Here is a 27,051-nt window from a genome sequence, read left to right on the forward strand (position 1 = left end):
GATATTTACATTGTTTCTAGTTTTATGCTATCACAAGCAATGCCGCAGAGAACATCTTTATACTTGTGTAATTCTTTTAAGATATATTCCTAGAAATAAACTTGCTGGAACTCATATTCTAAATTGTGATATTGGCAAAGTACATTCCAAAAAAGGTTAAAAATTGTATTACTTTACACTTTCACCAGAGTGTATTGCTCTGATTATTTCTCCATGCCCTTGCCAACGGTGAATATTTTTAATCTTTGCCAGTCTTAAGTGACAAATGATGTATTTCTTTAATTACTAATGAGGTGGAGACGATTAAATCACAGACTTGTTGGCTGCTGCTTTTTCTTTGCTTTGGCTTCTCAGGTCTTTTGACCGTTTCATCTATTTAATCTTGATATGAAGGATGTAATAATAGATTATCAGTACTAACATTTTGGTCACATGTTGCAGATATATTCTCATTATTGTGCATCCTGTATGGTGTCTTTTGCGATGCAGGATTTTACATTTTTATATTGCCAAATCTATGATGTTTCTTTTATACCTTCTGGGTTTTTCTAGCATGCTTAGAAAAGCCTTCCCCATCCCAAGATTGTAACGTATTTTTTTCATACTTCTAGTATTTAAAAATATCAAATCTTTTAAGTATTGGGGGGAATAGAGATAGGCTATAATTTTTTTCTAATTATATAGTCATTTACCATCATTCTTACCCTGCTGATTTGGATTATTACCTGTGTCACACATTAAATTTGCTATATGTATTTGGACTATTTGTATAAACAAGTTCCACATGCTTTGACATTTCAGAGAGCAATTGCCCCTTCATTATACTTCTTTAAACATGTTTCTTAGTTATTTTTATGTGTTTATTTGCTCAGATATAATTTATAATCCTTTACTTGGTTCCAAAAAAGAAACCATGAATTTTTTTTACTGGAACTGTGTAAAACGTATAGAAGTGCTTGGGAGAAATGCGGTGTTTACAACACTGAGCATTCCCTTACAGAAACATGTATTTAGTTAAGGACACTTTGGCCCACTATGTATATTTTTCCAGCAGTACTTTTATCCTATTTATATTTCTCCATCTTGTCCACAAGGGTAGCTTACTTTTCAAGTGTCTTGATGTCTTGATAAAAGTCGGAACAGTTGTCTCCAAACTTTTGATCTCACACCTTTATCACAAAAAATGATTTTTTGTTCTTCCTGTCCCTCCACCTCCTTCCTCTCTCTGTACGTATTTAAAGTTATTTAGTTAGCTAAATCCGAAAAACCAAACCCGTTGCTGTCGAGTTGATTCTGACTCATACTGACCCTACAGGACAGACTAGAACTGCCCCATTGGATTTTCTAGGCTGAAATCTTTACAGGAGCAGATTGCCAGGTCTTTTCTCCTGTGGAGCCTCCGGGTGGGTTCAAACCACCTACCTTCTGGGTAGCAGCCAAGCGCTTAACCATTGCGCCACCAGGGCTCCTTTTTCCCTAATAACAGATGCTAAAACATATTGCTTGGTTTGGGATTTGTTTTTTTTTTCTGTAAGAGAAAGGACTTTCAGCCAGAAATGTATGTGTTTGTAACACTCGAATTCAGACATTTTATCAAGCCTTAAATTACGTCTCATCTAGGGCTAGGCTGGATTTTCACTAGTACTTATCAAGTGCTCCCCCTAAACCTTCCGGAGCCTACCCATAGGTAGCGATGAACTAGCCCGAAGGACTCCTTATACATCCGAGGAATTCACAGGTTTGCAGCTCCAAACCTGAAAGTTGCTAGGACTCAAACTACCTCAACAGGTGAGTGAAGACTTGGACTTTGAATTAGTGATCCCAGATAATGGAGGTGACAGATGACAGCCACCTCATAGAGGTTTTTAGTCACAAGCCCTTAACCTTTTTGAATTCTCAGTCAAGATACCAGGAAATGAAGTTTGAAGTATCGTTATCGTTCTCTCCCCACAACTATTGTCAACCAGTTGATTTATATAAGAGCATGCATTTACAACGGCAGTATTATCCCCAACAGACAGAAAATTGTTTCTTGAGGCTTGAAAAAAACCTTAACTCATTATGTATAAAGCACAGATATACATATAGTAGATAAACATATATAGTATATCTGTGGTATTAAAATTTCATAGAGGGGGTGTTATTAGGAAAAAATCTCTAAAAAGCCTCCTTCCGAAAAACCCAAACAAATTGCCGTTGAATTGATTCTGACGCCTGGCATCCCCATGTGTGCGGAGTAGAACTGCTTCATAGGGTTTTCAAGGCTGTGACCTTTCAGAAGCGGATTGCCAGGCCATTTTTCCGAGGGGCCTCTGGGTGGGTTCAACCTGCCAACCTTTAGGTTAGTAGTCGAGTGCTTAATCGTTTGCACCACACAGGGACCCAAACCGGCTCCTAAGGAGGTTTACACAATGAAAAAAAGTAGAGAAACATGATCTAGAAAAAGTTTTGGCTATTGGATTCCTGGTAGAATGCCGGAAGTATATTTTTTCCCTCCAATAGTAAAACCTGCAAAAGCCGGAACCTATGTAAGAAATCTGTGTGAGAAGGAAAACGCAAATATTTTCCACTGACAGTGATAGAAAAGTGGTAAGCTGCACCCTGTGAAAGGCGGGAAAGTTGCAAGACCTGGAAGAACAAGATGGTCCCATCGAGTTCTGGCTCTCACAGATTTCACTGTATATAAATTGAGGGGCGGACTACAAATAATAGCTGAGGATTCAGTATTAATTAAGATGGAAGTTGGGCGCTGAAACCTCAAAAAACTGGCTTCGACAAGACATTTATTTCTCTGTCATGTAATAGCTCTGCAGTGACAAGGACCCAGGGTCCTCCTAGCTTACTGCTAATATGCTGTGACCATAGTGTCACACTTGTAGTCTGTGAGGGCTCATCACCACATCCGCTTACCAGCCAGCAGAAAAGACAAAGGGAAGAGGGTGGAACTGCCCTCAATTTTAAGGGTACAACCTAGAAGTTTCACGTTTATCACTCTACTCATATCCATTAGCCATAATCTGACCACATGGCCTCATCTACAAAGGAAGCTGGAAAATACAGTCTCTAGCTGGCCAGCTTTGTGTCCAGCTAAAAATTCTATCACTATGAAAGAAGAAAGGGTGTAGGGGAACGGCTGGCGGTGTCTGCCACAACTCATGTGAAAAGTACTTCCTTTTTTTGAAAAGTACTTTCTTTTGAGGGTTAAGGTTAAATGTGTTGTTTCATGCACATTATTATTCTTGTTTCTTTGATGATCACAAACTCCCTAAGCACAAGCTTTTAGCAGTTATTTAATGAAGAAGCTAGTATGAAGGAATGGCTAACTACGAGAAGCAGAACCCGAATAACTCAGTAAAGGGTCCAGAATCAATCAGTCCGACTGTCTGATCTGATACAGATTCCCTAGTTTGTTTGTTTCTTACTTCATGGAAGAATATAGATGTCTTTTTAAAAAACTAGAATGTAAATTTTACTGGATAGGTTTTGCCAGAAAAGCTGTCTCGGGTATTTAGAAACTCAATTAGTAGTTGTTAAGTGTTTGAGAAAATCAACTAAAAGGTGCTGTGTAAATGCAAATGACTGTGGGCAAGACTGGGCATTCTCTTGATTTCAAAAACCTTGGGGGTGTTTAATACAAGGTATGGGTGCAGCTAGAATTTGATTCCAGCACCTCTACTCGCAGGAGTATTACTGTTTTAAAGTTTATTTATTTTTTAAATTTGTGTTTTAGATGAAAATTTACAGTGCAAATTAGTTTTTCATTCAAAAATTTTATACAAATTATTTTGTGACGTTGGTTGCAATCCCTGCAGTGTGTCAGCACTCTCCCCGTTTCCCTTCCCGCCCTGGTTTTTCAGTGGCTATTCATCTAGTTTTCCCGTCCCTTGACTGAACTAAGAAGTATATTACTGTTTGTTTTATAGGCCTGTCTAATCTTTGGCTGAGAGGTGGACTTCAGGAGTGGCCTCACTTCTGAGTTAGCAGGGTGTCTGGGGTCATAGTCTCAGGGGTTCTTCCATCTCTGTCAGACCATTAAGTCTGGTCTTTTTTTGTGAATTTGAATATTCTACATTTTTCTCCCACTCTGCCCAGGACCCTCTATTGTAATCCCTGTCAGAGCAGTCAGTGATGATAGCTGGGCACCATCTAGTTCTTCTGGGCTCAGGCTGGTGGAGGCCGTGGTTCATGTGGTCCATTAGTCCTCTGGACTAGTATTTTTCTTTTGTCATTGGTTTTCTTCATTCTCCTTTGCTCCAAATGTGTTGGGACCAATAAGTGTGTTATAGATGGCCGTTTGCAAGCTTTTAGAACCCTAGACGCTACTCACCAAAGTAGGTTGCAGAACATTTATTTTCTTTATGACCTATGTTATGCCAGTTGACCTAGATATTCCCAAGATCATAGTCCCCATCCCTCAGCCTCAGTAACTCAAGGTATTTGGATGTGTCTAGGAAGCTTCTAAGACTTTGCCTTGGTCAAGTTGTGGTGACTTTCCCTATATTGGGTGTCTTTCTCTTCACCAAAGTCAATACTTGTCTACTATCTAGTTAAGTGATTTCCCCTCCCTACCCCTCGCCTTCACCAAAGTTAACGCTTGTCTGCTATCAGTGATTTCCCCTCCCCACCCCTTGCCTCCCTCGTAACCATCAAAGATTGTTTTTTCTGTATGTAAACCTTTTCTTGGGTTTTTATAATAGTGGTCTCATATTTGTCCTTTTGTGGTTGACTTATTTCACTCAGCATAATGCCCTCCAGATTCATCCATGTTATATTTCACGGATTGACTATTGTTCATTATCATTGCATAGTATTCCACTGTGTGTATGTACCATAATTTGTGTATCCATTCATCTGCTGATGGACACTTAGGTTGTTTCCATCTTTTTGCTATTGTGAATAGTGCTGCAATGAACATGGGTGTGCATGTGTATATTCATGTGACCGCTCTTATTTCTCTAGGATATATTCCTAGGAGTGGGATTGCTGGATCATACAGTATTTCTAACTTTTTAAGGAGGTGCCAGGAGTGGGATTGCTGGATCATACAGTATTTCTAACTTTTTAAGAAGGTGCCATATTGTTTTCCATAGTGGCTGTGTGACCAGCGGTCTCCAGGCAGCCATCATAGGCAAGAAAAGGCTAACTTCCCGCTTCAGATGTTTTCCTTTTTAGGCAAGCTGCTGGCTTCCGTCAAGAAAAATGAGACTAGTGTCGAGGAAGCGGTTGAAACCAGCTCTGGCCCGCCTGATATGCACAGTAGCGCTCAGCATGTCCTCAGCCTGAACTTGTGATGTCAAAGGCTGAATACACAGCCCAGTCTATGCCGCGGACCTAGGCAAAAGGCCAACTTTGCGGCCCCGCCTTCCGGACTGAGTAGGCACAGAAGACGGAACCATTTGGAAAATGCCTTTTCCGGCCAGGCCAATCAGGGACCCTGCTCCTTCTGTAAGGACCCTTCCCCAGTTTATATCCCTGATAAAAGCCCTCGCAGCTATTGTTTGGGGAGCCATCTTGGTGACGAAAGCCCAGTGTGCTCCTTTGCTTGGCCAACCAAATAAAGCTGCTTCTTTCGCTGTCACCGCCAAGAGAGACCTGAGGCCCCCGGGAACAGCTGCACTATTGTAAATTCCCATCAGCAATGCCTAAGAGTGTCCGTCTCCTCACAACCTAACATTCGTTATTTTGTTAGCTCTGCTGGCACAGTGGTTAAGAGTTCAGCTGCCAACCAGAAGGTCAGCAATTCAAAGCCACCAGCAGCTCCTGGTTTTTTTCTCCCCCTAATGTTGGGGTGACATGATGTATCATAGTTTTGCATTTCTCTAATGGCTAATGATCACAGCACGTGTCTGTTAGTCGCCCGAGGGTCTTCTTTGGTGACGTGTCTGTTCATATCCTTTGCCTGTTTTTTAATTGGGTTGTCTTTTCGTTGTTGAGGTATTGAAGTGTTCTATAGATTTTAGAGATTAGACACTTGTCTGTTATGTTGTAGCCAAAACTTTTTTCCCAGTCTGTAGGTTCTCTTTTTACTCTTTTGGTGAAGTCTTTTGATGAGCATAAGTGTTTTTTTAGGGGCTCCCAGTTACCTAGTTTATCTACTGATGTTTGTGCATTGTTAGTTATGGTTTATATTCTATTTATGCCATTTATCAGGGCCCCTAGTGTTGCCCCTATTTTTTTTTCCCCATGATTTTTATTGTTTTAGGCTTTATATTTAGGTCTTTGATCCATTTTGAGTTAGTTTTTGTGTGTGGTGTGAGGCATGAGTCTTGTTTCATTTTTTTTTTTTTAACAGATGGACATCCAGTTTTGCCAGCACCATTTGTTTAAAAAGCTGTCTTTTCATCATTTAATGGACTTTGGTCTTTTGTCAAAGATCAGCTGACCAAAGGTGAATGGATTTACATCTGGGTTCTCAATTTTGTTCCATTGGTCTATATGCCTGTTGTCCTACCACTACCAGGCTGTTTCGACTACCATGGCTGTATAGTAGGTTCTAAGATAAGGTAAGGTAGTGTGAGGCCTCCTACTTTGTTCTTTTTCTTCAATAAAGCTTTGATTATCTGGGGTCTCGTCTTTGCATGTAAAGTTGGTGATTAGTTTTTCCATCTCATTAAAGAATACTGTTGGTATTTGGATTGGGATTGCAGTCCGCCTGTAGATCGCTCTGGGTACACTTCAGAACAGTGGCATCATTAGGGTTGGTGTCACCCAGTGCAGTAACTCTTGGTGTCACCAACCCCCCATGGACCGCTTCTGGTACCAGATCATACAGAATCCTTAGTAATGTTCACTGTCAATTTTCATCATAGAATATGTGATATAGTTGTAAATTGTTTAAATTTATTATTTCTTAGATGATACGAATACTTACAATAATTGTAAAATCTCTGTACGTTAGTTATAACATTATTAGTAACTGAGCAGAAGCCTTTTTTGATTTTTCTACTTCAATTACTCTTTTCATTCACAAAAAAGTTGTTGATATACGTTCACAAATACTAATTACCACAATATTGTAGCTAAAGCACCAGAAAATTTGACAACATCAGTGACTATAAAAACACTGGCAGTTACGAAAAGAATAGCACATGCTTGTAGTGTTTGCAGATGAAACCACGTGATTCGAAGTGGTATTGTAATTGGGTAATAATGACAGCTCCGACCAGAGCATGTTAGAAGGTTCAAAAAGTTAATTAGCATAAGAGTTTTAGTCTTGTAAGTATATTGATACATGTAAGCTGGGCTTACAAAAATGTTTTTGTTGTTCTGACTAACTAACCTGATGCCATTAAGTCAATTCCTAATCATAGCAACCCTATAGGACAGAGCAGAACTGCCTTATAGGGTTTCCAAGGAGCAGCTAATGGATTTGAACTGCTGACCTTTTTGGTTAGCACCGATCTCTTAACCACTGTGCCACCAGGGCCCCTCTAACTAACTACAGGGATATTTTTATAAAAAATAATTTCTGCCGAAACACTGCGCAACAATTTTAAGACAGTCATTTTGGTGTCACCCCCTCTGACAGTGTCACCTGGTGCGGTCTGCACCCCCTCACAGCCCCCTCGTGACGCCACTGCTTCAGATTTAGGAATGGTCAGCACCAGAGTCCTGCAGATGAACCGTCCTTGGGAGACGGTTAACCTTGAGTGTGAACCTTGCACCATCTGGGACAGGCCATTTCTTAGCTCTCCAAGAACTTCTACCAAGTAGTCCAACACACTCTCCCCGCTGAGTTTCTTCTCATTGTTTCACTGTATAGTTAGCAGCTGATAATACTGAATGCATACCATCACCAGTAGGATTCTCTCTCTTAGGCTTCAGTTTTACCAATCCAGCCAGCTCATTAGCTTATTTAGGGAAAGTCTCACTCTCATGGTTTTCTTGTATCCAATAAGGTAGAAGAAAATAAATCCTTAATGGCAGTTTATAGAGGTGAAAGAACTCTACATCAGTGATTAGAGAACTTAACATAATGGTAAGAGGGTAATGTTTAACACTTTCTCCTGGACTAGTATCTTTTTGGGTGTAATTAATTGTGTACAATCTACTAGGTACTGATAAACCAGGCTTGTCTTTTTTGGTGTATTTTAAGGGATAGGATATTTGGTTTTGAGTTTACGTCCTCAAAGACAAACCGGTATGTTTCTTAGGTTCCTTTCCAAGAATGTAGCTAATAGCTTCGGTATCATAATAAGGGCAGTTTAACTTTTTCCTTCTCATAATTAATGCTCAAACTCTACTAGCAACCACTATCTGAGCTCCTCTATGTTCAGGTGCTTAATATACATGGTTGCTAATCATTACAACCACCCTACCAGGCTATTTACGGTTGAAGAAATTGGGGCTCAGAAAAGGATAAATACCGTGCTTAAGGTCACATGGCTTACTGAGCTAGGACTGGAACCCAGCACTGTCCACAACTGGGTCAGAAATTTGAATATTTTATAGACTATCTCATTTAATCTATATGACTCTATGAGGTAGATATCCTATTACCATTTTCCATTTAAGAAAATAGAGGATCTAACAGAGCTCCTACAAGGTTAAAAAAGGTAAAGCCAAGCTACATCCAAACCAGGGCGGTAGCTACACACACCCTGTGTGCTGCTCTGGCTCCCTGACCGTTGGCCTTGTCCTCCCGCCTACTTCCAGATGGGATATGGTGACTGCTTTCCCATAAGACACACTTATTGTTTTCCCTATTATTACAAAGTAATTTTTAAACAATGGTCACATAACACGTTCGTGCCTCTTTAACAGTATTTGCAGCTTGAGCACAAGGTTAGTCTAGCTGGGGACAGATGAAGAGCCTCATTGTAGGGAGTGTTTAACCTCTGCATGGACTCCAGTATCCTCATTGGAGGATACTCTGTTCTCGTGCTTCAGGCACGGGCGGGGGCGGGGAGGGCCTTAGAAAATGAAGATAACCTTGGTTTCCCACAATTATTTATTTCAGCATAACGTTTTTTTAAGAATGTTAGCTGTAGAGGATCAGAAATAAATACAGCTTAATATTTGAACCTCGTCCTGCCATACTTTTTCTCATAAGCTTGCAAAAGAATTTTCTAACACCTTTTGTGATTGAACTACTGAATCTAAAAAATAAAACTACAGATATAAACAAAAAGAGCAAGATGTGAATTGATGTGCCTATTTCAGTAAAATGCAGCCACATTATTTCTGAAATATGGATACTAAAATTAATAAAATGACAAGTAGGAAAAAAACCAAAAATCTGGAGATGCGTGCTGTAGCGACAGTGAGCCTTTAATAAAACTAGCGGGTGCTAATAAAAGACCTGAAAATGAGTAACTTGTCCTACTTTGTTGAAGGTCTCTTTAGGTCACAATTTCCCATTGTGCACACATTCGAGATAACATACTTTATTGACTTAGAGACCCGTACTTGATTACTACTGATAACCAGGGGCAGTGACAGAGATAATTTTAAGTATATTTAACATTTTTTTTCGTTTTAACAAAGGACATAGCTGAGAAGTCAGAAAGATGGAATAGCTGGGCCCGAGCTTATGACTAAAGATTCATTATTTTCTGATTTGTGTACATGAAACTCCATCTATCTAATATATAAAACAACAACAACAAAAAAAAACAAAACCCAAACCCATTGCTGTCGTGTGGATTCCGGCTCATAGCGACTCTACAGGCCACAGTAGAACTGCCCCATAGGGCTTCCAAGGAGTGGCTGATGGATTCACACTCTGACCTTTTGGTTCGTAGCGAAGATCTTAACCCATCTGCCACTAGGGCTCAACAAAGTCTCTTGTATCTCAGTAGTACTGTGTAAGTACCTGCCTTACATTCAGTTTTGCAAACTGTTACAGAATGGCACCTTCACTATCTGGATTAAGTAAACACACTGGTGTAAATTTGGCTGAGTTCAGAAGCTAAACGACATCAGCGTTTGACAACTTTGTTATACAACAAATTCTCATTTATATTTATGTATATGTTAATTATACTTAAATATGTTTATATTTTATACATTACGTAAAATATGTAAGTATATTAATTACATAATTAGTTTTTAAAAATCAAAGGAAAATTGACCGTAATTTTGTGAGGCAAGCTCTTGATTACCCACTGTTGGAAAAACTAATAGACTATTGTCATAATCTTACAGATACTTCATGACTGAAACGATAAACCTAGATACAGCATATTTATTAAAGTACCTACCAGAGAAATGAGGTCTGCAGCCTCCCAACACAGTATGCAACTGGGTGTTGCTGCACATACAAAATTCTGAAATGGTTCAAGCATCTTACACTCATGTAGCTTCTGAGAGAGAAACAAAAACACACTACCTAGGTAAGTGTATCACACGGCACCAGTCAAAAACAAACTCCTCTACGTTTCTGTCGGGCCAAAACTTTTCACCTTTGCTGACGTGGAACAAATTTACAGAGGAGAGTACTGTGACTTTTTCTTGGCTCTGCCGTTTAGTCAACAGCTCTACACTGAAGCTGTCTCTCCTTATCAGTATGGCTTTAGACTCACTCATGCTATTCATTATAAAGAGGCGCATCTAAGATCCTTCTTTACATCCTGGATTAGTCAAGTCAACTGACAACTGAGTGGATTAGTTACCACGGTTACCTTGTACCATGGTTACATATGCAGGTGCTGTGACCACATCATCGGATATAGCAGTGAAAGGGCGAAGCAGCAAGGGCGAACAAAAGCACTGTAAGGTTGTCAGAGGAAAACAAGATAATACCTTTTTATAGCAGCATTATCTGTTACTTTAAACAAATATTTGTTAACTATTTGTTATTTTAAACAAATTATGTTTGGTTTTAAATATGAGAAAAGATCAAACAGGTTAAAATCACAATTATGGATAAGGGTCATAGAAGAACAAGTAGTCTTTATAAGAATTAGAGAGGGAGAAACAATATAGTTTAGTTATAAAAAGCTTTCTTTATAAAAAGATTATTTCTGGTGGCTTTAAAGCTCAGATTATACCACTGTTCCAGTCCAGAGGTCAGCAAGGAACAGAGAGCAGATCATCTGGGCTTTGTGGGCCACACAGACTCTTTACCTGAACTACTCAACGGCTGCTGCAGTAGGAAAACAGCCATATCCGATATATAACGGGCGTGGCTACGTTCCAATAAAACTTTATTTGCAGAAACAGGCTGCAGGCTGGATCTGATGTAAGAGCTTGCCAATCTTTCTTGTATACTAGTGCTGTCAAATAGGAATATAATGTGAACCACGTAGATGTAATTTAACTAGTAGTTACATTACAAAAAGTAAAAACAGGTGAAATTAATTTTAATATTTTATTTTAACCCAATATATCCAAAATATCATTTCAACATGTAATCAATATAAAAAACTATTGAGATAGTTTACATTTTTTTTGGTACTAAGTCTTCGAAACTAATATGTATTTTACAGCAACAGTAAGCCGTATTTCAAGTGCTCAATAGCCACGTGTGACAGTGGTTACCATGTTGGACGGTGATGTCCTACACTCTCATGCTGGAATTTCTAAAAGTAATCTGAGGTTTAGTGACACAGTATTGAGATCTGGTTCTTGGAAGGTTTAAGTGATATGATTATGTTGCCCCAGGGGAGCATAGGGCAAGAGATTACAGCTGTTAGGAAGAAAAGTTTGGCCTCTGTCACCTCAACCCAAGGTGGCCCAGGATTCTAGGGCACACAAGAAATCTAATGTTAGAAAATACTTGATGAAGACGACAAAATGATCAAGGGAATCTTTGGCCTTCAATAAGGAATGCTCATTGACATTAGCAAAACATCAACTAGTCTTCAGCAGTTTGATTATATTGGAATTGAAAGCATGTAAAAATGTGATTTGGAAGATAAAATGAACCTGTGTATCAAGGATAAAAGCTTCAAAATTAGACTGAATTTTAAAAATGATTTTTAAAAAATCTAATTTTTTTTTTTCAATTATCTTATGTAACACAGATTAATGCTAGTCAGCAACAGTTTAACAAGATGCCAACTCTTGGGAAACTTTTAATGGTTTAAACACAACTTTCTAAGTGATTGGGCCCTGGTGGTGCAGTGGTTAAGCATTTGGCTGCTAACCAAAAGGCAGTTCGAATCCACCAGCTGCTCCTTGGAAACCCTGAGGCAGTTCTACTCTTGTCCTATAAGGCCGCTGTGAGTCAGAATTGACTCTGTGTTAATGGGTTTTTCTAAGTGATTAAATCAACATTTCCAAGATAAGCATGGACATAAAATTTTGTAATAAAACTTAGAGGCAAATGTTTTTAACAAAAAAATTTATTACCAAAATACAATATTAAAGTCAATACATGACAAACTCCTGTAAAGCAAAATAAATTATTCTAACATTGTACAGTATTTCCAAAGGTAGTTAAAGAAGCGCTATAACCTTGCTTCACTGTTTGTTCTGAACAGATAAACTGTTCTACCGCGAACACAATCCTACAGTTTTAGGCTTTAAGGCATGCAGCTTGATGTGCAGGATAATTTTACAAAATGCAAATCATCCTATTTTAATAAGATACAATGTCAGAATTAACTGTAGTCTTTACATGTCAGTGTTCCAAAAGTCTTTGTACTTTGGCTATAGAAGCAATGCCATAGTGTTACACAATACTTATGTCTTAAAAAAATACATGTATTCATGTCCATGAATATCAAACTCAAATTTCTATTAAATATACTTTATAGAACATTACTTAGAGCACCTTGCTGTACAGTAAAACACAAAAAGATTAAATAAGTGTCTATGAAAACTAAAAATATAATAGGTCTTAATAGAGAAGCCTGCTTGTCTTTGTCAAGCCAAGTACACTGCAGAAGATACAATGTAAACATGGATGCCTACCACTTGCTTTGTGAGAAAAAAACAAAATAATTATGAAGCCACTGACAGCTACCTCGAATAGGATGAAAGGTTTCAAACAAAGGCTTCAGTCAGTGTCACAACACTGCACTTGCTGGCTGGCTACAGAACTTAAAAGTCTACAGATAAATGGAATATAGCTATGGTACTGCTAGGACATTTGGGACATCAATCATATTCTGGATGTTCAGAGAAAGTTGAAAACAACACAGCCCCTGAATAACATTATTTATAATGATCAGAATAAGTCCTCTTCCCCCTTCCCCACCTCTGTTTGTTTAGTTTCTTTGAAAAACCATTTTCACATCAGATCTTAGAACTGTAAGTGTCCAGAGCAGAAAAAACGAGTATGAGCTTTGTATGACAAAAGGTCAAGAACCAATAAAAATTTATTCCTATAAAGGGGATTCCTACTGATGATTTTAATACATTATCTCCTCTACAATTATAACTGCATGTTTAATCTTCATTATTTTAGAAATACTCAGTTGTTCTTGGTAGAGACTGTTAACCTAAGGCTTGCCACCAAACAATAACGGGAAGATGCAGAACACTCCTGGCATATGGTTCCTCTGCAGGTGAGGAGAAAGCTCTGGAGGACATTCTAGGCCTGAATCAGATGAAAGTTGAAAGGCTTTGAACTTCTGGGTTAAAATTTTTTCTCACGAGGTAAGGAAATTTTACATCCATGAATTCCAAATGGAAATTTAAGTAATATTCAGTGCAAGTGGTTTAAGGAAATGAGGAAAGACAATTTAAACATTCACACTGCTGAAAAAAATTTGGATGTTTTTTGGTTAGTAGTAGTTTCCAAGTGATTACGTAAAATTAAAGCCAAGGGAAAATTTATAAAACAAAATCTTCTAGGGTTAGTTTTTAGAATAATGGCTTTTTACATAGAAATAATGAGCCACAACTACCAGCAACGAAACAATTCGCCCACAATACGAGCGGCGACAATACGGACGATGATAGTAGAACTATTCAAAATATTTTATTTGAATTTGAAATTAAATACTTAAATTGTGAAAACAGGAGAAAATGAATATAAATCCACACACAGTGAATTTGGGCAATATAATTTAGTATATATAAATTCATTTCATCTTTTAAAAAACGTATCAAAAATGGATAATTTTCATAAATAAATTAAAGCTACCTAAATTAATGAGTTGCAAGTTACAATCCTTTTTGTTTAAATACCATAAAAAAATGAGATTAAAAAACAAATCGGACAATGCTTCAAGATATCTGGCCCCACTTCAATAGTTCCTAACGCCATCTTAAAAAAGGTAATTTATTCAATTTATACCTGGACTTTGGGAACAGAATCCTTCCCTAAAATGTGTTTACAGAGTATTCCATTCAAAAATTCTTTTCGATGTTCAAAATTGACCAGAGCCACAGCCTCAACTGTAGATGTTAGAAAATCACGTTCAGAAATAGCACCATGAGCGCGGTGCACTGAACAGCGCACCAACCTTCAACTTGTAGGCAGAACTTTCTTTAACAAGATCATACATAAATAAATGATCAGAACTACAAGAACAAAGGCCCTGTTCTCTCCACTCTGAAATACACAGTAATACAAAATGTTTAATGAATGAGGAAAAAATTCTACCTATTTGATGGCCGGTTTTACTGCAAAAGCATTTTGAAGTTGGTTTTCCATATCCTGTGTGTACTTTAACAAAATGGGATTTTCTCGATAGGAGAAATCCTGTAGACTTGCCAAGTGCTGTTTGTTATTAAAATTTTTATAAACAACCTGAATTTTTACTGTATTTTAGCCATATTTGTTTATTCTTCTTACATTAAATATAACTAGGATACTCAACTCTGGGAAGAAAAATCTCAATAGCAGTACTCATTTTAAGGAGACACGGAATTCCAGTCCTCATCCCCCAAATCATTTTTATTTTAGAATTCAAACTATTTTCAAGGTCTGATGATGAAGTATAAATTTTATTTTATTTTGCTTTAACCGACTTTTTCAGAGAACAAGCCTGGTCTGGCTTAGAAGAGAGGATTAGGTTTATGTACTATGGAGAAAATGGGCAGTGCTCTGACAAACACGCTGAAAAGAACCTCTGAGAAGTGTGCTGCCCTCAGTGAGGTGCCACTTCTGTGAAGCTTGAGATGCGGTTTAAGTTTGGTAGGAATTCACCGACTTCCTCCTTTGCCCACTGGAATTCACTGTAAATTTAATTAAGACTAATTTAATCCTTAAATGCCTATTTACAGTCCAGATTTGGATTTAGAGATCTTCTTTCTTTCTTTCTTTCCTTTTTAAGGAGTAAAGGAACATATCCTAGATTGAGTATATGATTAATTCCTATCAATTTAGGGCAAGATTTAGGTAGATCACTTCAAAGCCCTCTAAACTGTTTCCCAGCTGACTCTGTGGGTAGTCAAAAAACAAACAAACAAACAAACAAAACAAAACTTTAGAGAGCTACCTCCTGTTTTTCACAAGAGGCTGCCATTCTAAACTTGGCACGTCAAAATTGAGAACAAAGAAAACGAACCTCTGCTTATGACTGCGACACTTCCGTAACAGTAGTTCCTGAAAAGCCCATTCTTAACTCTTGCTCGCATGTCTACACTACAGTAAGCTTTCAACAATAAATATACTCAGTATTAAGAGGGAGTGACAGAGGGTTAATACAGGATTACATTTTTGCTTCTTCCTCAACCCACTTCCCTTCAATCAAAATATATACCACTTACCCATTTGGAATTCCTTTTATTACACTGCAAATTTGTTTCCAAAGTCATCTCTGTCACTTCCTCCAAAATCACACCACTTCTTCTTTGTCTAGTAAATTATTTGACATTGGCGCAAAGGCAAAACTGTTGGTTCTAAGAATCTTTTCTTCCAACTCTGCCCTCTTCAAGTAAGTATCCCATCTAACTGGTGTTTAGAGTGTGTTGTGGTCCTTATTTAGGATGATGTTTACAATTTCACCCTCATGCTCTTTCATATGATCCAAGAGATTTTCTTTGCTGGTTGATTCAAAACCACAAATACAACAACAGAAGAGTAAAACGCAATATTCCATACCAGGAGGGGCCAGATTGAAGTTTTTTTCTAAACTACACGAGGTATTACTTGTTAGGCTCAGTTTCTCACTCTCGTTGGGACCTACAGCTTCACTGGGAGTCTGGGAAATCAGCTCTGAGGACGACACCAAATTTTCTGAACTTCCACTGATAGGATCGCTTCTGTCTTCACCGTTGTTTAAGAGAGTCTTTCCAGGGGATTTCCCCAGAACTCTTCAAAACAAAACAAAACACACCAAACCTTGAGCTGGCTATCATGTAGCACTAATATACTTAGTCCTAGCTTCAATTTAGATATAATAATAAAGGGAGGGAATAGGAACAAATACCTGCCACTCTGTGAAATTGCATCATTAATAGCCTTGTTTACTTGTTCGTAGTTATAATTTTGGTCACTTGCATGCTTCCACATATGAGACTTCAAAGAAGGAGGATGGCTGCATACGTACCCACACAAAGAGCATCTGAAAGACAGGTGTGAAGAAAATCAGAGCGATCCCATAACATCCTGAAAAACTTACAATAATTCTGAGATAATTATTAAATTCCTTCTCCTGGAGACTTGTTAGACATATCGTATTTCACTGAATCTCAGATGTCACTGGGTTTAAGATGTGTCCTATCATCAATGAAATATAACATATTATAAAGAATTTATAAGAATCAAGACAAACATTCCAGACTATCTATTACAATATTTGGGAAGATTTCTAATAAAAAATATGCAAAATCTTTGCTCTAAATTATTTAACTATGCACACAAATAAAAACATACAAACCCAATAATCTATACAACATTAAGAAAGCAAAAAGGAATTAAATAATCTTCAATGTGAATTTTTCTCTTATTTACAGACACATAGAAAATAGAAATAGTAGGCCTGAAAACAGATTTCATAAATAAAATAATAATCTTAAAACATTTTTATTAAAAATAAAAATTGTTCCATATAATCGGGTACACTTGGTAAGATATGAATTCAATGATGTACTTTTTAATAATCAATAGACTTTGTTTTAGAACAGTTTTAAGTTCACAGAAGAAGTGAGCAGATGTTACAGAGTTCCCATATACTCCCTTCTCCACTCTCCCACACAGTTTCCCCTAATACTAACATCATACATTAGTGTGGTATACTTGTTAGAACTGAAGAACCAATATTGACACATTATCATTAGCTAAAGTTCATAGTTTACGTTAGGGTTCATTCTCAGTTGTTCTTCTGAGTTCTGGCAAATGCATAATGTCATGTATCTATTACTATATCAAACAGAACAAGTTTCACTGTCCTAAAAATCCCCTGTATTCCAACTATTCATTCCCTCTCCATATCCCTCTCCAAACCCCTGGCAACCACTGTTCTTTTTACTGTTTAGTTTTGCCTTTTCTAGAATGCAATAGAGTTGGAATCATACAATATGTGGTCTTTTCAGACTGCCCTCTTTGACTTAGAAATACCACATTTTACGCAAATAATGTGTGCGTTACACGTTTTTTGCCAACCATGCCCTATTCCTGCCCAGGTATTTCTGAAAGCACGCTATGCTGATTTTTTTAAAAACAACATGTAAAAAGAAACTAGTGTAGAATGCTTACGAAAATACCTGGGGGGAGGGGAGGGCAGGGTTGACAAACTTATAACACACGTGTTCTTTGCATAAAAATATGATACGGTATGCATTTAGGGTTCATGGCTTGAGGGCTTATTTCTTTTCGTCACAGAACGATGGATGGAGCATGGTTCATCGGTTCACCCACTGAATGACATCTTGGTCGCTTCCAGTTTTTCACAATCGTGAATGAAGCTGCTGTAAACACTGCAGGCTTTCATGGCGGACATAAGCTTTCAGCTCATTTGGGTAAGTACCTAGGAACACAACTGCTGGATTATATGGTAGGACTGTTTATCTTTTTAAAAACTCCAATAGTACTTTTTAAAAGACATTTTTTGTTAAATACTTACACACTTAAATCAAGTAACTCATCTGAACCCTTGCCTGCAACAGACACTGTCAGCAATAATGAAGCATCAAGAAAACTGAATGGCATAAGTGTAAATAAAACAATAGAGCAAGGACTAAACCTACTCTAACCCATCAATTTAACTTCATGATACTATGCAGCAGTATTTTCTATTGCATATTCTGAGGCATTAGGTCCAAGGCCAAGGGCCCTCTGACCTCAAGAAATATCAGCCCCACTTAAAGGCAATGAACAGGCATATCTCAGGAGAAATTAAAATAAATTCAAACACATTAAAAAATGTTCAATCTCACTAATAATCAGGGAAATGTATCACACCCATCAGACTGGCAAGGATGAGTTAAGTCTGATAATGCCATTGTTCCAAGAATGTGGAGAAATGGAAATGCACAAATTGCTAGAGAGAATGTATTAGAATTCTGAAAAACAATTTACTACAATAAAACCTGCTAAAGCCAAAACCTGTGTAAGGTGGAAACCTGTCAGAGAAGGAAAACTCGAATATTTTCCACTGAAGTGATTACTTCAGCCTAATATTCTCTGAAAGCCAGAACTACGAGACATGGACAGAATCAGAAAACTGTTGGTACTGCAACACGAGTACGAAGAAGTGCAGATGCGAAAGCCCGCAATAGTTCCAAGAAGTGTAAGAGTCAGAGATGAAGGCTCCATCTTCCACTTCCTTTTGCATTGTTACTGTGTATGGGTGCGTACTGTGTATTGCTACTGTTCTCTGTCTCTTCTTTACATTTTCGCAATTTACGAAGAGTTTTTAAATAAACCCAACAACAGCATGAAAAAGCAAAATCTAACCATTTTTTTTGGCCAGTAAATATTTTCTAGTAAAGAACAACATCCGTAAGTTTGGAAGAAGGTAAGAAATACTACTAAATTCCTTTATTTTCATTAAAACCTAGCAAAGCACACTTTGTTCCTTGTCTTGAGAGGTTTTATTCTTCTCCTTTAATTTTCAGTTTTTGCTTCAGCTATTTGTAATTTTGGTACACAATTTGATTTGGTATGACAATTTTCAAAATCCACTCGATATCCTTGAAATTCCTTCAAAATTTCTTGTTTTGCCCCCCAAAATAGAGAAGCATTTCCTCAATTAACAGATTCAATCTGTGTACAAAAGCAAAAACATTCTTCTCGTGAGTTTTTAAAAAATATTTTACTGAAGTGTACTAACCTTATCATGTCACGATATGGATAGTTTTCATTTTTTTCTTTGTTTGATATTAACATTTTTGAGAAGATCAGATCATAAATTCTTTAATTTTTGTAAGAACTTATTTCCTTTTTTAAAAAGGCTTACTCCTTCAGAGCCATGGACAAGAGAGTGAGAAATTTATCTCTGAAAGAAAAGTCTGACGTTGTCAAAATGATAACCAAAGAGAAAAAGACCATCAAGGAATCTGTAAGTAAGTTCAAGTGCAGCAAAACACAAATTTACTCAATTATGAAAGAAAAGAATAAAATAATTGACAAATACATGAGCAGCACCAATGTAAACATCAAGGAAGGAAGGAATGGAAATTATGCAGAAATCAACAGATCTGTTTTTGAGTGGCTTCTTCAAGCCTCCACCCAAAACGTTCCCGTTTCAGGACCTATCCTGCATGCACAGGCGGAGGAAACAGCAAAACTTAAAAGCTGAAGGAGTCTCGGTGTCTAATGTGTGGTGGCTTCAGAGTGTGTTTTAAAAAAACAACACATGGGATCACTTGCAGTGTAGCTCGTGGGGAGCCAAATGAGGCTGACAGGAACACTGTTCAAAACTGGTTCTCAAAATTAAAAGAGATCTTAAGGGGATATAATCCTGAAGACTTTACAAACACTGATGAAACTGCTCTATTTTACAGGGCAATGCCTAACAGGACCCTAAAAATGAAAGAGGAGAAAAGCTCATGGGGTTAGTTTTTGAAAGACCAGCTTACCGTCCGCTTGACTGCATTTGTGGATGGGACATCTGAAAAATCATGGGTAATTGCAAGGAGCAAGAAACCACACTGCTTCAAGAAGGGCAAAATGAATCAGCTTTCAGTAGAATGGAAATAGAATCAAAAAGCTTGGATGACAGGAGCAATTTACGAAGAGTTTTTAAATAAACCCAACAACAGCATGAAAAAACAAAATCTAACCATTCTTTTGGTCGTTGACAATGCTACTTGCCATTGGTCACTGCCCCGTCCAATATTATTCTTTTTCCCACTGTCCATGACGTCGGTCCTCCAACCTCTGGATAACAGCATTATCCAGAATATTACAGTAAACTACAGGAAGCTATTGCTTCAGAAAGTGACTGCCAACACTGGTATGTGCAAGATGGCATTGGAGATTTTTGGGAAAATCTTTATCCTTGATGCAATTTCATTTCTTAAGCGTTCTATCAAAATGATAAAGGAAGAAACCGTGAGAAAATGCTGTAAGAAATGTGGTCTCGTATTTGGCAGTGGCGATAGCATACAAAATGAAAGTTATGGAGCCTGATAACATCATGCAGATTCAGGACGCAATAAATGACATTTATAGTGGTGTTTCAGAAAACAGGGTCAGTGCCTCATCTTACATTCAGATCAATAAAGAAACTGCCACAGAAATGGATGATATACACCTGCAAGAAACTGTGTACTCGCAATCAGTCATGGACTGAATTGTGTCCTCCCAAAATATGTGTCAGCTTGGTTAGGCCATGATTCTCAGTATTGTGTGGCTGTCTTCCATTTTGCGATTCTAATTTTCCAATGTGTTGTAAATCCTAATCTCTGCCTGTGGTTAATGAGGCAAGATTAGATTATGTTAAAGAGGATTAGGGTGGGATTGTAACACCCTTACTAAGGTCACATCCCTGATCCAAACTAAACGCAGTTTCCCTGGCGTGTGGTCTGCACCACCTTTTGCCTTACAAGAGATAAAAGGCAAGTGAGCAGAGAGTCGGGGGCCTCATGCCACCAAGAACGCAGCGTTGAGAGCAGAGCGCGTCCTATGGACCTGAGTTTCCTGCACAAAGAAGCTCCTAGTCCAGGGGAAGATTGATGACAGGGACCTTCCGCCAGAGCTGACAGAGAGAGAAAGCCTTCCCCTGAAACTGACACCCTGAATCTGGACTTCTAGCCTACTGGACTGTGAGAGAATAATAACTTCTGTTTGTTGAAGCCACCCACTCGTGGTATTTGTTATGGCAACACTAGATAACTAAGACATAATCTAAAGATGACAACGATGAAAATGATGAAGACCAGTCATTACAGGAGCCTAAGCCTTTAAGTCAAACACAAGTCTTCAGCTCTCTAAAGGCTTTGAAGAAACTTGGAAAAGTTAAAGGAGACCACAAGTTTTTGGATAAGGCTATGTATGGACTTAGAAATTGGCTTCAAGAATTTCATCAAAAAAACAAAACAAACTAAACAGTTGACATTAGATGTTTTCATTAAAAAGTGAATGTCACCCATCTCTGTTTGAAGAGTATATGCACATATCTGTACAGAATCTGAATAAACACGCAAATCATAAAAAACAGTTTTGTTTCTTTTCCAGGCCTATAAAATTGAAAAGAAACACTTTCTGGATGTTAACAGGTTGGGGTTCTTAATACAGGATGACAGAAGAGCGCCAAGACTGCACCCTTTCAAAGGCGGAAAACCTGCGAGACCCGGAAAAACAGGGCCGTCCCGCCCATTCCCGGCTCTCACAGGTTTCGCTGTGATACCTACCGAGTCTGAAGGGGCACACACTCGTGACCCCGCGATTCCAGTTTTAGGTGTGTACCCTAAAGACACTCTTGTAATGTGCTGACAAGGACAGATACGCAAGAATGTTCAGTGTAGCTCACCTGTTCTGCCAAAGGGACACGGAGATACACTGGTTTCGTGTAACGGAACGCGATACGGTGGTTAGAATGAAAGAACTAGATCTATACGTATTATCATGAACCATTTCAATAATGAACAAGAGGTTTGTCTGCTATACCATTTAAATTGTTAAAACACCATGAACAGTCTACGTTCTTTGTTAAACAATACGGTTACTAAGAGTAGGAGCCGATTAGATGGCAGCCGACAACTACACGACATTATGTATCTGTATGCGCCTCTACCCGTGACTGTACTGTACAGTATGTATAACTCTATCTTTAGTGAAGTCACAAAAAAATACCCGAAAATCACACATCAACATCAGGACAGTGGCTACCTCTGGGAAGGAAGGGGGGAGGGAGGAAGGAAGTGAGGTTTTTATCTGTATCTACAATGTATTATTTCCTAAAAATGTAGTTAAGTGTTTGAAATGTTTCATTATGTAAATATTTTAAAGTATTATTAGCCTATTCACTTTAAGATTTTATAGCTTGCATAAAATAACAAAACCATTTTATTGCTGGTACCGTTAAACTTGTTGTCATCGAGCTGATTACGATTTATAGCGACCCTACAGGACAGAGTAAAACTGCCCCCATTGGGTTTCCAAGGAGTGGCTGGGGGATTCAAACTGCCCACCTTTTGGTTAGCAGCTGATCTCTTAACCACTGTGCCACCATTACTGGTGACACACACACACGCACACGCGCACACGCGCACACACACACACACACCTTTAATTCACTTCATTTTACCCATCTGACCATTTATTTATATCTGGAATGTGGCAATTATTTTACCCATCTGACCATTTATTTATATCTGAGATGTGGCAATTTTTGGACAAATATCAATAAATATATTTTTACTAACATCTAGAAAGGGCTGGCGGCTGGCAATCATTCCTGCACCTGAGCCATTAAACCTGGTGTCTGCATCTACCACTGCATTCATCGCACTGGCGTGTATACTGTGGTTACGGTCCCCCGCTCAAGTGTCACTGGACCGTCCCTTGAAAGCAGTGACAGCGCTGTGTCACTGTGGCACGCACCCAGCTTGGCACTGGGCAAGTGGGAGTGCAACAGCTCAAGGCCAAGTGATGCCCGCTCGTTTGCACCCAGTACCTTTCAAGTACAATGCTTTTAACACATGTCCAGCACCTTTATGGCGACTAGTAATAGAAAGGGGAAATATACGTGAAATCTCGGTTATTCAGAATATTCACCTCCTCACATGCATTCAGACTTGTCCTGAAGTCTCACCAGAAAATTCTGTATCCAGGACGAGTCAGAGAACGCTGCACACAGTAACCACCACCACAACTGGCTGCTGTGAAGTCAGTTTCAACTCTTGGTGCTCCCACACGTGTCAGAGTAGATCTGTGCTCCACAGGGTTTTCAATGACTGATTTTTTGGAAGGAGATCACCAGACCTTTCTTCTGAGGTGCCTCTGGACGCACTCAAACCTCCAACCTTTCAGTGAGCAGCTGAGTGCATTAACTGTTTGTGTCACCCAGGGACTCTGCATGCAGCAGAGAGTCCCCCAAATGAAAAGTCAGTCTTATGCGAAGAGAACTTTGAATCTCAAGAAAACTGGGTCAGAAAATGCCCCAAACTGCACATTTACCCCACAGAACATCCCCAGTGGTACATAAGCCTTTTAAGAATAAGACTGGTGAACTACTAAATGCCTTCCTTTAAATATTTTATTCTTTAATAGTTTTAGAAATGTTGAATTTCCCCTGTTGTTAACATTGCACCTTACTATGGCACATCTGTCAGAAATAAGGAACCACTGTTGATACATTACAATCCATACTTTATTTGGATTTCATTAGTTTTTACCTAATGTCCTCCTTCTGTTCCAAGATCCCAGCCAGGATACCACATTACAGTTAATCGTCATGTCTCTTTAGCATCCTCTAGACTGTGACAGTTTCCCTGTTTTTGATGCACTTGGCAGATCTGGAGCATCGACAGGTATTTTGCAGAGTATTCCTCTATTGGGATTTGTCTGATGTTTTTCTCATGGTAAGACTAGGATATGGGTTCTTGGGAGGAAGATCACAGAGGTACAGTGCCATGTTCATCATATACTATCCACATGACTTATCACTGTTGATGCTGACCTCGATCGCCTGGCTAAGGCCAGGTTTCTCCACTGTATACTTACTCTTTCCCCACTCCTTTCTATACCGTACACTTTGGAAGGAAGTCTCTACGGGCAGACCACACTTAAGGAGAGCGAATATAATCTACTTTCTTGAGGGCAGAATATCTAAATTATTCGGACTTCACCTGCACAGGAGATCCATCTCTTCTCACCTATTGATTTATGATATCTGTGTACTAAATCATTTATTTAAATTGGTCTGGACCCATGGATATTTATTTTATACTTTGGGTTACAACTGAACACTATGTTATTATTTTGTTGCTCAAATTGTTCCAACTTTGACTGCTGGGGACTCTTTCAGTTGGCTCCTATGTCCCTTTGACACATTCTCATAGTTTTGTTTGTTGAACACTTCTTTACTTTCCAGAACTACAAACTGCTCCAGACTCATCTTGTATACTCCCTGCCCCAGTCCTACGTCAGCCATTTCTCTAAGCCATTTCTCTGGTTCCTTTTATTGCAGAATGATATTAGAAATCAAGATCTGAGCACCAGCAACTGCTTGACTTTTTTTTAAATAACATTTTTCCTGATTTCAAAAATTCACTGTAGAAAATAAGAGAAGAAAAAAAAAAAAGGAAAATCACCCATAACTTACTACTAGATGTAACCACTATTCTCATTTTGATGTACATTTTCCCAGTCTTTTAAGGTACATATATTTTTTAAAATAAAACTAGGATTGTGCAAGTCTACTGTTTTATTAACATTCTCCATTATAACTTAAATTTTCTACAGTAAAATATTTAATGGCTACCTAGTATTCTATCACTGGATGGAATTTGTGGAGTTCCATCCACCACTTCCCTATTTTTTCATGCAAAAAATGTATTTCTAAACACTGACGATCATCTTTGTATAATCATCTTTAGGTACTTACGGCTTTTTATAAAGTCACTGAGAACACAGCCCTGAAGCTCTCATTTGTGCACCAGCATAATGCTCATTCTTTTAGAAAATATTCAGAAGTAGAAAAAGAAATGAGATATTAGCGCCCTTTCCTAAAAGCCTGGTGGCACAGTGGTTAAGAGCTATGGCTGCTAACCAAAAGCGCAGCAGTTCGAATCCACCAAGCACTCCTTGGAAACTCTATAGGGCAGTTCTACTCTGTCCTATAGGGTTGCTATGAGTCGGAATTGACTCAATGGCAACAGGTTGGTTTTTGATTTTTCCTAAAAGCTTACCATTCCAATGTCTAATGTCAATACAGAATAGCTAGTTTTTTTTTGTATTTTAAATTAGCATGTTACTTCAAAAATTCCAGAGACTAAAAAAAGCTTTCAAATTATTTTTTATGAAGCTGGGAGAACAGTAATACTAAAATTTGGCAAGGGCAGCACAAAAAAAGAAATCTATAGACCAATCTCACTGGTATCAATGCAGATATACTAAATAAAATGCAGGCAAACAGAATCCCACAGTACATTAAAAGAATATACTATGACGAAGGGAATCTTAGTCTAGAATACAGACAGCTCAATATTGGGAAAGCCATTAAGAGAAAAGTCAGTTTTTGTTTTTGCTGAAAATTAATCTAAAAAATTCAGTATCCATTTTCTAAAATCTTTTCATTATAGAAATTTTAAACACACAAAAGTAGAAAGAAAAGTATAATGAATCCCTATCACCCAGCTTCAAGAATTACTGACCTTTGCCAATCTTATTTCATCTATCTCTTGACTTTTTTTTAAAAGAAAATTTAAGACATCATATTTTACCTGAAAATATTTTGATACGTATCACTAACACATTTTATCATTGACTACTAAGTCCACAGTCAAATTTCATTTATTTTCACAAAAATGTCTTATTCAAATTAGGATCTAGATCTATATATTGCATCTGGTGTATATATCTAAGATGTTCAGCAGCTTCCCTGGCCTCTCCCCACTAGATGCCAGCAGCACCCTCTAAATTGTGAAAACCAGTAATGTCACAGCCATTGCCAAATGTCCCCTAGGGGGCAAATTCACCCTTGGTTGACATGCACTGACCTACAGCCTTCATTAGATTCATGGTCAGATTCTTCTTTCCTCCCTCGCTCTCTCCCTTCCTCTTTCTTTTTTGCCTAAATACTTCACGAGTACAGCTGTGTACTTTCTATGATCACATTTTAGGAGACACTTGGATCAGGCTGACAACACCTAAATCTAATGTACATTCTTAATAAAAATTCCCAACAAAACAGGGTAGATGAATAATTCTTCAACATGGTAAAAGATATCTATCTGAACTCCAAAACTAGTATACAGCTTAACGAAGAAACACTAGAAGCATTTACACTAAGTTCAAGAACAAAACAAGGATGTTCACTATCCCTACAATTATTTACAGTGTTCTGGAGCCAGTGCAATTAAACAAGAGAAAGAGATAAAAGGTATAAATATCACAAAGGAAGGGGGGATAATGCTTTGCACCTTTATGTCCCTGGCCTGGGGCCTTATTTGATTAGTCTTCAGGTCTGATTCATTTAGGAACAGCTGCCTTGAGAGGTCAGGTCAAAGAAAGCAGAACCTGAGTGTCCTACAAAATTTGAGGCAACATGAGTATGATCTGAACACCCACACAGAAATTTCAAAAGAAATTTTCCAATACGGCTTGACTTACAGCATTTAATTCCTTTCCTATCCTTTTAAATTTACTTTACCTAAAATGATAAGGAATAAATAACAAGGACCAGAAAAGTTGCTACTTCAAATTTTGTGATGAACCTGAGAAGTCTTTATCCTACCGTAAAGAATGAACTGCTTCAATGCATCCCTTCAAAACAAAACATTTTTTTCCTCCAAATTAAAATACCTGTTAAACTCTTCTCCTTAAAAAAAAAAAAAAAAAAAAAAAAGCAAACTTTTTAAAAAGACTTGGGTTTTCTTCCAAGCCAACGTAACTACCTAAAAATTCAACATGCCTACATATTAAAAGAGACTTAAAAGGACTGTGACTACGGTGGAAGTGACGGCATGTGACCTCCCAGGGCAGGTCATAAAAGACAAGACAGTTTTTGCCTGCTTCTCCTAAGAAGCTCACATGTGGAACGCAGCAGGCATGCTGTGAGGAAGCACCAACCAGCCCACCCAGACGGTCCACGTGGAGAAATC

At 38.1% G+C, this 27,051-nt stretch overlaps 1 protein-coding gene across 5 annotated transcripts in view; it reads right to left on the reverse strand.

Annotated features, from left to right (window-relative positions):
* Window positions 1–7,427: 7,427 nt before the first annotated feature.
* Window positions 7,428–27,051, reverse strand: part of ZNF507 (zinc finger protein 507) — a 46,082-nt gene continuing 26,458 nt past the window's right edge. The window contains exons 5-6 of one of the 5 annotated variants that reach the window (XM_004371620.3): window positions 16,269–16,403; window positions 7,428–16,152 (exon numbers count right to left, since the gene is read on the reverse strand). In XM_004371620.3, the coding sequence (XP_004371677.1) occupies window positions 15,798–16,152; window positions 16,269–16,403 (490 nt within the window). In that variant the 3' untranslated portion in view covers window positions 7,428–15,797. Of the gene's footprint in view, window positions 16,153–16,219; window positions 16,559–27,051 lie in introns of those variants that run through there. The other 4 variants (XM_012554202.2, XR_002823209.1, XM_023726955.1 and 1 more) reach the window with 4 other exon arrangements.

This window comes from Trichechus manatus, unplaced genomic scaffold (genome assembly GCF_000243295.1).
Source record: "Trichechus manatus latirostris isolate Lorelei unplaced genomic scaffold, TriManLat1.0 scaffold00014, whole genome shotgun sequence".
Classification (NCBI taxonomy): Eukaryota; Metazoa; Chordata; class Mammalia; order Sirenia; family Trichechidae; genus Trichechus; species Trichechus manatus.